Source organism: Pterocles gutturalis, unplaced genomic scaffold, assembly GCF_000699245.1.
Source record: "Pterocles gutturalis isolate BGI_N339 unplaced genomic scaffold, ASM69924v1 scaffold13574, whole genome shotgun sequence".
Classification (NCBI taxonomy): Eukaryota; Metazoa; Chordata; class Aves; order Pterocliformes; family Pteroclidae; genus Pterocles; species Pterocles gutturalis.
Genome location: NW_010135893.1, coordinates 605 through 15,760, shown reverse-complemented (window position 1 = coordinate 15,760; position 15,156 = coordinate 605). Strand labels below are relative to the sequence as shown.

The window sequence follows — 15,156 nt, the reverse complement described above, 5'->3', positions numbered from 1 at the left end:
TTCCGGCTTCTGCTGTGGCTGCTCAGTGCCCCCATGGAGCCCTGGCTGCACTCTCCCATCTTCCCCGGCATCTACTAGAGACCGTACTTCAGAGGCAGTGGTACTGGGGAGAGAAGGGGGAGAAGCTTTAAACATTGCCAGGTCAGCGCAACAGGAGGTAAACAGGTACAGAGGCAGCAAGAACTACTGCAAGTTTCTTATATAGTCCCAGGTGGACTCCCCAATGCCTGTAAATGCTTCAAAGGGGGATCCCCTTTGTGTGGGCATGGGAATGTTTCAAAGGAGCCCCAATCAGTGCAATGTTTCAAAGACCTCTGCTCTCTAAAAATTCCACCCCCACCCCAGCTGAAAACATTTCTAAACAGATCCCTTCCTGGAGGTCTGTTCTGCTGCTTACAGCCCTCCTACGGGCCCCAGTGTAAAATGAAACAAAACATCCACCATTTACCTCCCCTGGGGATGTATCCAGCCTGCTCCTTCCCCAGGGGCCCTGCACAGGACCCAGGGTGTCTCTGTGTTTGTGCATAGTTTATGAAGGGCTGGAGTGCAGAAGGGTAACTTTTCAAAGTGGTGTGTGGGAGCAGCACTGGAAATTCCCTGCATTCTGCTTTGAAAAAAATAAACCCTGTACCTCCACGAATTATGAGCGGGGCCTCCGACTCCAGTCTGAGGAGCTGAGAGGTTGAAGAGGGAGGCACAGCCAACTTAACTGGATGCACTTTTTGAGACTGCGATCTAAGACATAATTGAATTCTTTAATCATATTATGAACAGAGATACTTAAGAGGTGTCACTGCTACAGAGCAGGGACTCCTTTGTTGACAGTCACTTGAGCAGAACAAAACTGTAAGCAAGTGCTTCAGATGTCTCAACTATTGATTTTGCGTTTCTCCAAGTATGAGAAGAAAGTGCTGCTGAGAGGTCTTGGATTATCAAAGCCAAGGGATTTTTACCTAAAAATTACATGTCAAGGCTAACTTCATTGTCTTGGCTCACTTCAAATTCAAAAGAGAGATAAAAATCTCTCCCTGGAAATGCTTATCCGACTCAAACTCTTATCTGAGATTGGTATCAATCATTCATTTTCCCCAGAGAGCACCTCAATGACTATATTAGACCAGACACCTTAATTTTAGACAGATACAAGTTCATTGAGATGAGTCCAACCCTAAGCTCCCGAGGAGACACAGTCTGAGGGTAAGCTCTCCCCCAGTCCGCAAACACCCTGGGATCTCACCATCCCCTCCAGCACAAACAAATCCTCATCTGCAGATCTTAAATTGACAACGATGACATTAATAATGCCTGTGACACAGACCTGGGCTGCAGAAACAGCTATACTACCTTCTTTGTCTCGCTGCCCATCTGCCTAAACTTGGTCCAACACAGAGAAGGAAAACTCTTGCACCCCTTATTTTATAAGCGATAAACCAGGCTGAGTGATGAGGAGTCCCACACCAGTCTCTCCTATCACCTTGCAAGGGATCAAGGCTCTTGGGTTTTGAACAAAGGGCACAGGAGCAAGCCCAAGAGGCAATCCATCACTCTCCTTACTTTTACTGATTCAGCACTACGCAAATTAACACCAAAAATCTGCACAGCATTTATTGCTGGAGAAACGGTGACATCTAGTCTCTCCTTTCCCCTTCAGTACTCCCTTGTAAAAAGCAAACACCAACAGCTGACACTGACAACAGCTTTTTTTTTCAGAGGCAGTCACGTGTCCTGAAGAAGACGGGGCACAAGTGCCTTCTGAACTGAGATGCCCAGCATGGGAAGAAGCTTGGCTCCCTATGAAAGGTTTCTATATTTCCCTCTTTCCTAAACTCCACCATAAAAAAGTGACAACTTGAACCTAATGAATGTTCTCAGTCCATATCTCAACAAAGAGACACAAAGACACGACCTCACAATGTAATAATCACACATTTTCTTACCATGTCCTGGCATTTACAATGTCCTAGGTATACAGAACTGAGACCATATGCACCTTTGTATTTATATAGGCTTCCTCCAAATATGCATAATAACTTATTTACAGCTTCAAGGAAACAATACAGTTTCACAAGCAGTAGCACCACTTTTCTCAGCTTCCTATGTCTTCTACCACTGTTGTTTCCCACTAGCACAAGCAGTGAACCTTGCAATGTCATATACATCACTGTGTATTATTCCAGATAGCAGTAATTTGGGGATATACATAAATAAACACACATCAATTACTAGAAAATTAAGACATCCTTCCAAAAGGAAAAATAATTCCCATCTTGAATCAAGCAGAACCTTAACTCAGTACTTCATAACCTTTGTATTTAAAAATCATTTATTAGCTACTGGATCACAAATTGAGTTGAAACAAGTGCTAAGCTTGCCTAAGGACTTCTTTCTTTCAGGCTTCTTAAAAAAATCTAGGGGGGAGCTGTATGAAATCACTATGGTCCAATTAACAGGGATCTCACTCTTCAAGCTTGCAAACAAGAGATTACATTAACACCTGCTACAAAAGCAAACATTTTTAGATATCTTCATCTTAACCTGCTTGACATTGACTTCAGATGCCTGCCTGGCTCTCAGATGAAAATAACTGTGACTGACATGTAGATTTTTCATTTGGGGGTGGAGGTGTGAAGACTGTGTCAGTCCATATTTTTCTCTCTCTGGCATTTATGCATAATTCACTTCAAAGATAACATGAGTTATATACATGTATGGACAGGATAATAGTTTCCTAAATGTAAAGCCGTTGAAGGAAAACCATTATGCTTATGGGAGATAAATGCTCCGTGTGAACACGAGACACACCGAGTGTGCTGTAGGGCCCCTGAAGGATCTCATCCAACATATGCCTACAGTGGCATGTGTAAGCAACTCCTTTGCGGTCTGCGCATCCAAATAAACTGACCTCTTGGGCCAACACATATATTTATAACATCCGTACAGAAGGAAAAACATTTCTTTGCATTAATCACAAAAGCAATCATACAGCTGCAGCAGCAATACAACCCATCAGATTACAATAACAGTTTACTACAAACTCTTGTGACAGGACTGTAGTAGAAGGCAGCAAGCACTGATTTTTAAAACACTTGTATGTCTAAAAGTTGAACTTTCAGAAGTCCAGAATTGTTGGGAAAAGAAGAAAAAACCCACTGAAATAACTCTGTGTTTTGTTTTGACAATGTTCCTCAGGAATTCACCACACTTAGCTGGGAAAATGCTAGCAGTTAAATCTATTCAATGTCATGACATACAAAATTGAAACATAATTGCTCCTAAGTGGTTGACAACTGGCAAGTACTTTTTACATGGATAGAGAGAAATTTATGCTATCAAATTGAAGATACTGTCAAAAGTTTGATTTTAATATAAATGAAAATGCTACATGAGGACTCAAAAGGATAAGGAAAAAAGCTCAGCAGTAACACTTTTATAACCACATATTTAAAAAGCTTTGAAGTGAAGAATCATTACATCAAAATCATTTTCCTTGAAAGATAAAAAAAAAATAAATTACAGCATGAATATTAACAAGTTATTAGAATAGTGAATTTCAAAGAGTACCAAAAAAAACAAGCAGCCGATGAGTGGCCTAGTTTAAAGAATGTCTTACCAATCATATGGTTAGCGACATGGATTTGTATCTCTCTCTCATTCTCAAAGGTCATCTGGCACTTGATGCATTGATAGGTCTTTTTCTGTTTAATAACCAAAAAGAGATTAGAGAAAACTGCACTGTAGAATAAGGCAAGTGTGATCATGAATATAGCATGTTATGTGCTTCAACTTTCCTTCACTGAGGCCTTTTCTGCCCGTATGTCCCCCAAAAGACAGCAAGTTGGGCTGGGCTTTCCTGGGACCATAAATATAATCTCTAATTAACAGTCTGCTTTAGAATTTTTAATTTCAACTTTAAAATTTTTAAATTATAGTGCTTGAGAATCTGATTGAGTACTTGAGCCATAATCAGATTGCTCGTGTCATTGAACCCATTCCAGTAAAAATTCCTTCAGAGTGAAATAAAAAACACTGGACAGTAACTCCGTTTTCAGTAAAGATCAACTTTCTCAAAAAAATCCACCTTTATTAAACTCCAAATACAGTACCCAAAACACTTATAGTTACTTGGGGAAGTGATGGACAAAAGGAAAAAATACATTTTGTACTAGTCTCTTATCAGAAATCCCGGGAAAATGGCATTACCACAAAGAATTGTTTCCTAGCACAACCTGTTGTGTACATGCTCTGTCTCAAAGTCACACCACGGAGGCTTAGCTGCAGAAGTCAGGAGATCCTGTAAGGAGCCAATTTCACGAACCATTCATGCTAACAGGGAAAATGGGGTTTGCACTCAGATTGGCAGTGGTGTGTATACTTGTGTAACATGGCAGGAAAAAAATCCAAGAAATCATTTGTAGAAATTAAAATGCACGTTGACAAGTTAGACATCCGGGAAGTTAGCAGAAAAAATAAACGCACTGACACTAAGCTTTTGTACACTTGCAAAAACTCTTATTCCCCAAAGCAGGAGTATGATGCTTTGGTCTAACGTGCATGCTCATTTACTGCGTGAGAAAATGCTACCTAACTATATCTCTTTTGAGGTGCAATTTAGAAAAATTGGGCCTTTTGTGCCTACTTCTTCCTACAGAATAACTCCTACTGCAGCACTTGCCACCAGACATGAGCACGAGCATGTGGTCTGTATCCTTATGGCTAGAGTGGATGGCAGCAGAACAGATGTGAAATCTCTGCACGCTGGCCACAAGCTCAGTTAAACCGAGGAACAGATGAGAATCCCAAACCATTAGCACTGAGTTCAGTAAAAAAAACACCCTCTTAACTTTTTTTGAAGCAAAATATTTTGTGGGTATTTTTTGTGCACTTTTAGATGCACATTATTTTTTCTTACAGCCTCCACCCCACACCTAGGTATAGAATCCCATTTTTAGGACAGCAGTAATAAGTCAGAAGTTTTGAGCTAAGCAGAGGAGTTGCTGTCACCCCCTCTGCGCATGGGATCCAATTTCCTCGAGCACCTGCTGAGGAAAGAACAAATTAGGTGCTGCCAAGACCTTCTTAACTACTTCCCATGTCATCAATGGCAACAAGTTAGCCTGCTGGAGATTAATGAACACGCTGTAATACCGTAATAACAAATGCACCAGTCTGTGGATGTTAGGCGTATTCCATGAATTCTGTATGCAGTACGTGTTTGCACATAGGCAAGGCTTTCTAGGGTAGAATAACAATGGGTGATTAACACGACAATAGGAAGAAGGCTATACTCCATTGGCCGAAACCTGACACAGCCAACCACATAAAAGGAAATAGTTTGGATTGGCTAGTTATCCCTAGGCAGCTCAAGAAAGTATGCTCCTGGAGTTCATTCGGAAATCAAGGCTGTTAATGGAAAAGCAGCTGGATTTCTGAAGCACTCTTTCTTGGGAATCCATTCCGGCAGACAGGCACAGCACACATACGTACACACGTCCTCTCAAACACACCGGCACATGCATGCTGAGGGTTCCTATCTTTAAAAACAAAACAAAACACAAAAAAACTTGGGAGAGAAAAATGGGATCGGGTGGTGAATGATTCATGTGGTCACTTTCATAACTTGAAACCTTCCTCTTCTGTAAAACTTCAAAGCTGACTAAGTCCTGTGCCTTGTTCCACACGTATCTCTGGTATGAGGGTTCCCTAAGTAACTAGCTAAAAAGGACAATATTTCAGCTCAACTCTATTTCAAACCTTTAAAGTTATATTAAACACAGACAAATGATTCATTTTTTAAATTGATTTTGATGTTTCTGAAAGCTATGTACTAACAGATCTGGAGACAGGATGTCTTTGTTTATCCACAGACTCAGCGCGAACTCCTCCACACCATTTCACAAACTTACAAAACACTCCACTTGGCGTGACTACCCTTCAGAGAAGACGGCAGATTTCAGACTTCCTCAGAGTATTATCTTTAGCCTCAGCTGAGACACATGCGTGCAAAAGATTAGTTTAACTGAGGCGATGGCTCTTGTGATAGGGTGCCCTGCTTGACATGGAGTGAGGTTAATAAATGGCTTCATACAGGCCACAAAATAACTATAGCTTGTTTAACACCCACATGTATATACAAGAGTTGGAAGAGCTGATTTTTTGGCTCATTAATAATTGTCTTTAAAAGAATGTCATAAAACCAGGCTTCCATTCTCAGTAAATGGGGAGCACTAGTTTTAATGCAAGATTGTGTTATTTACAGTACCAAATATGATCTCGTGCTGCTGTTTGTTGTGTGGGTATCATGGCTTCACGAACATTATTTCTGGGTCAGTTATCCCTTTTAAAAGTTTTGTCTTGGTGTGTGGTGACAACAAAGGTGCCCAGACTCTGAGGAGCTAACAGACTCCAGGTGACAGCATCTAGTTGACATAAGAGACCAGATGAGTAGGCCTTCAGCTGAGAGCTCAATCCCCATTAAGTCAAGATATTTAATTCTAATCTTGGCACAAAGTAGTAGTATTAACAACAGAGGGTTCTGGTTTCTTTTCTGAAGTAACTATTGTTCCCATGGGTTTTCCAGACTGTCATCCCTTAAATCTGGAAATAGTTTCCTGTTCTACAAAGAAAATATTCCTCCATTCAAGTGGATTTACAAGGGAAGAGAAGGGGTGCGGGGGAGAACAAAGAGAAGGAATTGAGTCCAAGAAAGTGTGCAGGAGAAAAGGAACTGAGTAAAGGAGCACAATAGGGTTCATTCTTCCAACATCCTATGCCACCTCCTTTGCTTCTTCAGTCCAAATAACCTAGGTGGGATAAATATTGTAGCACCATTCAAGATGAAAATTTAATTGAAGTCTAAGCTTTTGCCATTGTCAATGTTAAACAAGCATTGTTCATAACTATGGTACAAAATAAGGATAAACTGGTTGTAAGAGAAAGTGCAGCCTGAAACGTGACTGCTTCCAGTATTACAAGAGGCAATGAGAAATCTCAATACTAAACAACGAGTCATGCTCTCAAGACAAACCTAGGTGGGATAAATATTGTAGCACCATTCAAGATGAAAATTTAATTGAAGTCTAAGCTTTTGCCATTGTCAATGTTAAACAAGCATTGTTCATAACTACGGTACAAAATAAGGATAAACTCAAGACATTCACATTCCTCTAGAAGATGTTGAAAGGAATTAATAAAATGTATTCAAAACTGAAGCTCCTATGCACAGAAGTATGTTCACAAAAATGAAAGTGTTTCCTCTGATGTAATCATAATAGAACAAAAAAAGGTTTTGAGCTATACATGTGCCAGAGACTGGAATGGTACCTCCCCTTGTGATGTTCATTTAAAAAAACCCTTTTAGTCCTATCCAAATAGAATAGCTCATGTAAGACTATAAGAATCAAACACAAATTGATGTTAGAGCAACCTTTTACTAAAAAAGCATATTTTTTTATTCCTCTTAGTGATGCTGCATATAGAAGACCACTGATTTGACTTAAAATCTCCTAATACAAATCTTCTAATGGAGATGTTTCCATGTATAGGAGGCAAAAACTTTTGTCCATCTGGAAATCTACCTTTGTTGGCAATCGTGACTGGATCCTAGTTAGATGTCCTAGAAACACACGTGATTAGTTTCATAGATATTTCTTCCTGGTTGTTTGGCATACTAAAATCTATTTAAGGAAGACAGAGCACAGCAGCATTTTCAAGGGTTAAGTGCTTTCTCTTTCATTCTTATGGATATTTAAAAAACCCCACCAAAACTGCCAGGCAATTCTGAGTGCCTTTTGATCCTCATCTAGCTGTGTCCAACTGATCTTGAGAACAAAACCTCCAGAAATTCAGTAGTAAAATCACAAACAAAATATAACAAAATATTCGTATTCCCTTTGTGGTGCTATATCCATGTGCATACATAAAAATCATAAAACATACAGTAAAAAGGAATGATTTTTTCTTCTGCTCTGTCTTTTTTGCTCTCAAATATTTTCACTTTTTATTAATCAAGAGCTAATATTTATTTTCTGTCTTTCTTTCACTTTGGGGTTAAATCTCCATTTCAGTTTTTTTCCGAGATTCCTCTAGGCTTCCATGTTCTCTTCTTCAGTCAAAAAGTATAACTGCTGGTGGAGCGATATCTGATATTGAAAGTCACTTGTTTTGTATGTCATCGTCATCTTTTCCATTTGCTTAGATTTCATTCTGCCTACTCCTACTTACTCTGAAATATATACCCAATACCTAAAATCTAATCTCCCCATGCTTTCTTTCTGACTGTACCTTGTCCTAATCTTCAACTGCTTTTCTGTTTAAGAGAGAAAAATCAATAAGGTGTTTAAAAAAGAATTGCAGAAATGCTCAAGAACTGGAGAGAAGCAGCTCTCGTCTAGACATCTGCAGATTACTCTACAAGCATTGCGCACTGAAGATTACTCCAGTAAAATGATATTTTACCTGCGCGCAGCACGCTAACAGGATGACAAGAGAGATTGTGTTCAACTTGCTTGGCTTTGCTATGAAGCCAATGAAGTTAAGTAAATGCTCTTCTTGAAATACAGGCATTTATCACCATTTAAAAGACAGTCTAACTCTTTGAAAACCCCTGTGCTAGACAGACACAAAAGGCACTGACTGCCTTGGGAAACCCAAGTGAAACACCAACAGTTTCCACATGAACTGATATCAGAATTCAGGTCTCATACCTATAATGAAGGGTAAGATAATGAGTTATTCCTAATAACAATTCCTGAGATGCATATCATAAAGGTCTCTGATATTTGCAGATGTGTGGGCCACAGACACCTGTTGAAGATACCATTTGCCATCATTACAAATGCTGATTTTTCATTATCTTCTACAAAGGAACTAAGACCTGCCCTCACGGGATGAAATCCAAAGCATTTACCTTATTGAAGAACTTAAAACTCTCCCCTGAGAAAACAAGGATGGAAGCTCTCACTGAAAACAAAGAGTTAAAGCAAGAAATCAGAGCAGAAAATGGCAATGCATTCTGCTTCTGACAGTCGATAGGAAAGAAAAGGAACTACTCTAGGCGACAGGCACAGCCATATGAAGTAAGAATTAGTCCTACTAAGAGCATAGAGGTGCCTTAAGAATTTAGAAGGGAATAAAGACCTGAGGAGGAGGAGGGAGAACGACCTAGCCAGAGTCCCAGCTGAACTCTCAAAAGGCGTCACACCAAAGGAGGGATAGTTCCATTCCTTACTCTCCTACAGAATTAGGTGTATGTGCCTGGAGGCTTAGTCACACATTCACCATACCCAGAGAGGAAATACCCAGTTGTTTTACTAAAAAAGAAAAGAAAAAAAAAACCCCACAACTTTCTGTGGGATTCAATCAGAAGCCTGAAATGGGGTGTTGAGGCCAGCTCGGCCAGATTCTGCTGCCCTGCACAGCCGTGGCACTGAGCTGGAGCCAACAAGTCCACTGGGGACACAGCCTGCAACAGCTCTATTGGAGACACCTCAGCCTGCGTCCTCAGGATGTACTTAGAGTCTTCTCTTGCTTACTGAGCCTCTGGTATTGTAGTTGAATGATATTTTCAGGTTCTTTTAATGCAATAAGATGTGTTTGTGGGTGCTTTAATTAGCAGATTGACATAAACAGGCATCTACGGCTGGAATTATTCATTAGGAGTTGGGTGCCTAATTTCCTTAGATACTTTTGAAAATCTCACCCCATCATGTTTAATTAAAAATGTCAGATGATATCAATACTCAGATGTGTCTGCTGTTAGTCTCCCGAGAAGATTTCCAAAATCTACTTCTCATTCCATCTGTTCCTGACAGAGGAAGGACTGACTTGGCCCATTCTTGAACCAAAACGTCAACAAATAATTTTAAAAGACTATAAACTGCAAATGATATTAATCTCCTGAGTAGGCTTCTGAAACCTTACTTGGATCTGCATGTTCCCAAGTATCTTGTAAGCTAAGAAATGGGAAAGCAGGCTATCTGCGAACGTTAAAGGAGAACACACTTACATGTAACCTGCATTAGACAACAATTTCCAGTTTTGCTAAGAAAACTACTTATCTTATAGGAGGGCCATGAAGCAGATCTTTCTAAAATCATACGCACACATGCACAGGCTCACACACATGCACACAAGCATCCAAGTACCCTCATAACTTTGACAGACATCCATAAGGACAAGTCTTTAGCATAGAAATTTGCTTTAGGTGAGAATTTAGGGGGTAGGGGGAAATTCACTAAATTTTTCCTCACAAGTTCCTTTATCTGCTGCTCCTTGGTTAGAAATAATCTCATTCTTCCAGTCTGACAAATCAGAACTGTTGTTTTGGATACTCAGAATCTCCTTTCTTCATGGAAATGGCCCAGCTTTTCCAGATCTGTCAGTTCAGTAGCATCAGAATTCATGGACAAACTCAATCCCCACCATTCAAGGGTCTCAACTCTCTGTTGGTAAATCTAGGGCAGTTTTATGATAACAAATGTGATGTACTGCCACTAGAAACCAAGATCCTGGAAGACTGAGCAACGTAATTTTTCTATGTGCATTACTCTACCTTTCTTTCTGGTTTGTTAGGTTTTTTAGTAGCACAAGTAATTTTAGGAAGTGACAATTTAAAAAAAAAAATAACATCAGATCAGTTCTCAGTCACATTGAAGGTCTACATTTTATCTCTCAGAGATTTTAAAGTTCAGTTGTACTTACTCTGGGAACAGGAGATGTCTGGGTACCTTTCCTTTGGCCGCTAGTCTCAGGTGTCAGGTCTCGGTGGTCTACCTGAATGTGGCTCTCTAGGTCTTCAGCACTTTCAAATTTCACACTACACTCTGGACACCTCAGACTGCCACACGGTCTCTCATTCACCTCCTGTGGGGTCAAGCCCGAAGACTGTCCATTGGTGCTCCTGGTCATGCATCCAGCACACAGGCCATACGGAAGGCCGTTCACATCCAACTTTACCAAGTCCTGCTTATTCCGGAACTCCTTCAAGCACAACGCGCACTTGTAGAGTTTTTGCAAGGCCTGGCCATTGGGCGATGAGGTCGCAGAGTTTCCTGCCAATTTCTGCATATGGAACGTCCCATGAATTTTCAGCTCAAGGGTAGAGGTGACTGTCTGCATGCAGACAACACAGCGAAACCCAGTGAGGGAGTTTCTGAGATCTGGATGCATCTGGCAGTGCTCGATAAATTCCTCCTCGCTCTGCAGTGGCATTTTGCAGATCCGACATGTCCCTGTATCCAAACTCTTGCTGTGAGTGACTTTGTGCTCCGTCAGGGTCAGGAGTGATGGGAAGCGTTCCCCACAGATGGGGCACATGTAGTGCTTCGCTGGGCCCCGATGGGTCTGCATGTGTTCTCTCAGACCATTTTCTGAGAAAAAGGTCCTTGAGCAGATATTACACTTGTGGCTACCTTTGATGAATTCTGCTTTCTTCCTAGAACAGTCATCCTCCCCAGGCCTGATGTTATGATCTCTCAAACGATGGTTCTGCAAGAGGACCTCCATAGTGTAGGCAGCACCACAAATGTCACAGCCATACATGGGCTCAGAAGCATCTACATCATCCTCACTGGCTTCGTGACTGTTGGAAGTATCTGGATTCTTCATTAACATGTTCTGAATATCTGCCCCTTCCGTCTTCTTATTTGTTGGGGTCATGCCATTAGCTGTACCATTCTCAGCACCAGCATCAAAAACACAATGTTTCTCCCGCAAGTGCTTTTCAAGCAAGATGATGGCATGAAAAGCTTTGCTACAAAACTTGCAGTTGTATTTTTTGCTGTGGGTTGTGATGTGGCACTGCAGTTCTACCTCTGTGCTAAAGGTCTCACCACAGAAGATGCATTTGTGGGACTTTGACGGATTCCCCAAGTGACTATGCTTCACGTGGATCTGGAGATCCACCTCCTTCCTAAAATCCCAGTTACAGGCTGTGCAACGATACATCTTCTTTTCATTGCTGTGCTTGACTGCCAGATGCACTTGGATAGATACCTTGGAATCAAAAACTTCTTGGCAAAGGGTACAGTGATACAACACAAAAGTATGCATGTCCAACAAATGCTTCTGCAAATCATCCACTGAAGAAAACTGTTTGTCGCAGCTCTCACATACATAATGAGTTGAAGTTGTCATGTAATGTATGGTGAGATGTTGCAGAAGAGACTCCTGGGAATCAAAGTCTTCTTTACACTGAGGGCAAGACTGTTTCCTCAACAACAACTCCAAATGCAACTTTAAATGGGTTTGAAAACTTTCAAAATTTGAGAACTTTAGATCACACTGATTACATGGGTATTCACCATTAGACACTGAGTTTACGCTAGCAGAAAGCCGTTGCCTTTTAGGGGAAGAGACTTCAACATCAGAAGAAACTGGACTCTGCTCTGCTTTTGACTTCTTATTGTGTGCCAGAGGAATGTTCTTGTGGTTTTCTTTAATATGCTTTGTAAGCTTCAGGATGGAGCCAAAAATGGGGGAGTTTGTGCAATAAGGGCATGAATAAACTTCCATAAAAGACTGTGTTGGCTGAATGACAGGGGAATCCAATTTTGAATTTCCTACATTGCAGTGAGTCTGCTGAATATGCTCAGTCAAGGTTGCTTCGGTCAGAAAGCCCATGGAGCACTGGTTACAGAAGAAAGCATTGTTGCCATCTTGAGGGGTAGCGTTTGGGCCACAGTGAGTAATACGGATGTGTTCTTGTAAGCTATTGATATCTGCAAACATCTCCGGGCAGTAGTTACAGTGAAAGGCAGAAATGTTGCTAAACTGCATCATGGGATAGGCATGGTTTTTGTGCACCTTTCTCACATGTTCATTCAAGTTGTACAGTGTAGGCATGGAATCAAGGCAGATCTGGCACGTGTGGCTTTGCTGAGGTTTGTCTGCGTGAATGGTCTTCAGGTGGATCTCCAGAACAGCAAGGCTGTTGAAGTCGCGCTTCGAGCAGTACGGGCAGCTGTAAGTAACTTTAGACCAGTTCTGGCCTTCCTCTCTGTCCACAGACCTCATTTTCTTTTGCCCTCTCAAAGGCTTTAAGGTCGAATCTGGGGTGGAACCTCTTTCCACTGACGCACTGGAGTCGGGCGTTGCGCTGCTCATGGACGCCACGCTCCCCAAGACTGGGTCAGGGCTGATGCTGTGATTGCTGGAGTCAGGTTGTCTGTGGCTGTCCAAGTGGCAATAGACGTCCTCCACTGAAGAAAACTGCTCCGGGCACATAGGGCACTTGTGTTTTTTGTTGGCATGGGCTTGATGAATGTGTGAGAGCAGCGAGTTTTCGTCTGCAAATACTTCAGGGCAATGAATACACTGCAAATCTGCCTTCTCGGAAAGCTGTGGGTGGCGTGTCATTACGTGCTTCTCCAAATCTTCAGTCTGACTGAATGTCTCTTCACAGTAATCACACATAAAATCATCCTTCTTCACCTCTTTCTCAGTCTTTGCCATATGTTCCTTGTTCTTTTTATGAGCTTGCATGTGACTCTGCAATGAGCTGGTAGAAGAAAACCCACGTTTACACACAGTACACTTGAACGGCTTGCTGGAGCTGTGGGTTTTCAGGTGAATTTTGAGGTGGTCACTGCGAGAGAACGCAGCCTCGCATTCGTGACAATGGTACTTTTTATCCCCTGTGTGAAGCTTTATGTGGCGATCCCTACTTCTCTTGTGCTTAAAAAGCCGGCTACAGTAGGTGCATTTGAAAGGTAGTTTGTCACTGTGGATCTGCTCGTGCCTTTTAAGGTAGCTCAGGCGAATGAAGGACTTATCACAAAACTGACAGGGATACGGCAGGCCAGTCCCCCCTTCCTCCTCCCCAATGCCGAGATCACACCCATCTCCTATCATCTGAGTGGGTGATGCAACATCTTTGCTGGAGGGAGATGAAGCCACCCAGGAGAGTTGTGGGTCGTCATCACCATCTGTAATGGGAAAGCAGAAAGGAGATTAAAAACAATTCCCAGTGCATCTGTGAAATAAGGACAAAGCTCTCAACAACACTACGGGCTTCTGCTACTACAGCATAAAAAAAAAAAAAAAAACCAACAAAAAAACCCCCTCTCTTGAATTTCAAGGGAGGTTTGAGAAAGATAAATAACAATATTTGTACATATAATTCACAAATATGCCAACATATAGTATTAATAAAAAGCATTTTTCTTTAGAAGGTTTAACACCTGTTCACTGTACTGTAAAGCAATAAACAATGAATAAAGCAAAACACAATGTGCAACGAAGCAATACAAACATTTCAAAAAGCTACAGTGTTAAGTGATCACCTGTGATTTTGTGGGTCTTTTTAAATGCTACATCAACACAATTTTAAGTAATGTCTCCATTAAACAAAATCCTTCAGTTTTGTCTCAAAACTGTAACAGAATGAAAGGCTGCTCAATAGCAGAGTTGAACATCTTGGTGAAAAAAAAGCATCAGATTTGAGACAGCTCAAGAAAATCAGAGAAGAGATCTGCACCATTACCACATTCATTCGTATGAAAGGTAATGTTGCCTGCTTAAAACAAACCCAAACAAATTTAAAAAGCCCAGAAAATCACCATTAGAGATCTCAAGACATCACAGGAGAAACAACTTCAGGATAAACCAACAAGGGTCCAGCCTCCGTTTTAATAACTATTTCCTTTGCTCAATATGAGGTTTTGGAAAATATTTTATAATTTGATATCACCATAAAGAAACACAGCACCAACTCCAGCAACAAAACAGTCATTTTAGGAAAAATACATAAAATGTTGGCAGCTTTCATAAGCAGAATTGTTAACGAGAAACAGAAGAGAGTTCAAATATCCCAATTCCAATAAATACAGAGATGTTGAGTGAAGCAAAAATGCCACTAGTCCAATATAAAACTGAACCATGGAATGAAGAAAAACAAAATTCATGTAAATGAGGGAAGGCGCTGACCACATATACATTTGGAGATTCAAAAAAGGAACCAGTTCTCTAGATACATTGTCCTTATAAAACATTTAATGTTTCTACTTCAGCTCTTACTAAAACAAACCAATAAAAAAATCCCCAACTGTGCGCGTAGGCTGCCACACGCGCGCTCCTCGTGCCTGCCAACTACAGAGTCACCAGGCCGAGAGGAGCACATGTACAGCGGAGGAGCTCTCAAAGAAAGGCTCGGCTAATGAG

General features: G+C 41.1%; 1 protein-coding gene across 1 annotated transcript in view; it reads right to left on the bottom strand.

Annotated features, from left to right (window-relative positions):
• The window catches only part of ZNF423 (zinc finger protein 423), a 98,427-nt gene extending 84,504 nt beyond the window's left edge, over window positions 1–13,923 (bottom strand). Inside the window, exons 1-2 of the mRNA XM_010082080.1 lie at window positions 10,699–13,923; window positions 3,611–3,695 (exon numbers count right to left, since the gene is read on the bottom strand). Of these exons, the coding sequence (XP_010080382.1) occupies window positions 3,611–3,695; window positions 10,699–13,848 (3,235 nt within the window). The 5' untranslated portion in view covers window positions 13,849–13,923. The remainder of the gene's footprint in view (window positions 1–3,610; window positions 3,696–10,698) is intronic.
• Window positions 13,924–15,156: the final 1,233 nt, after the last annotated feature.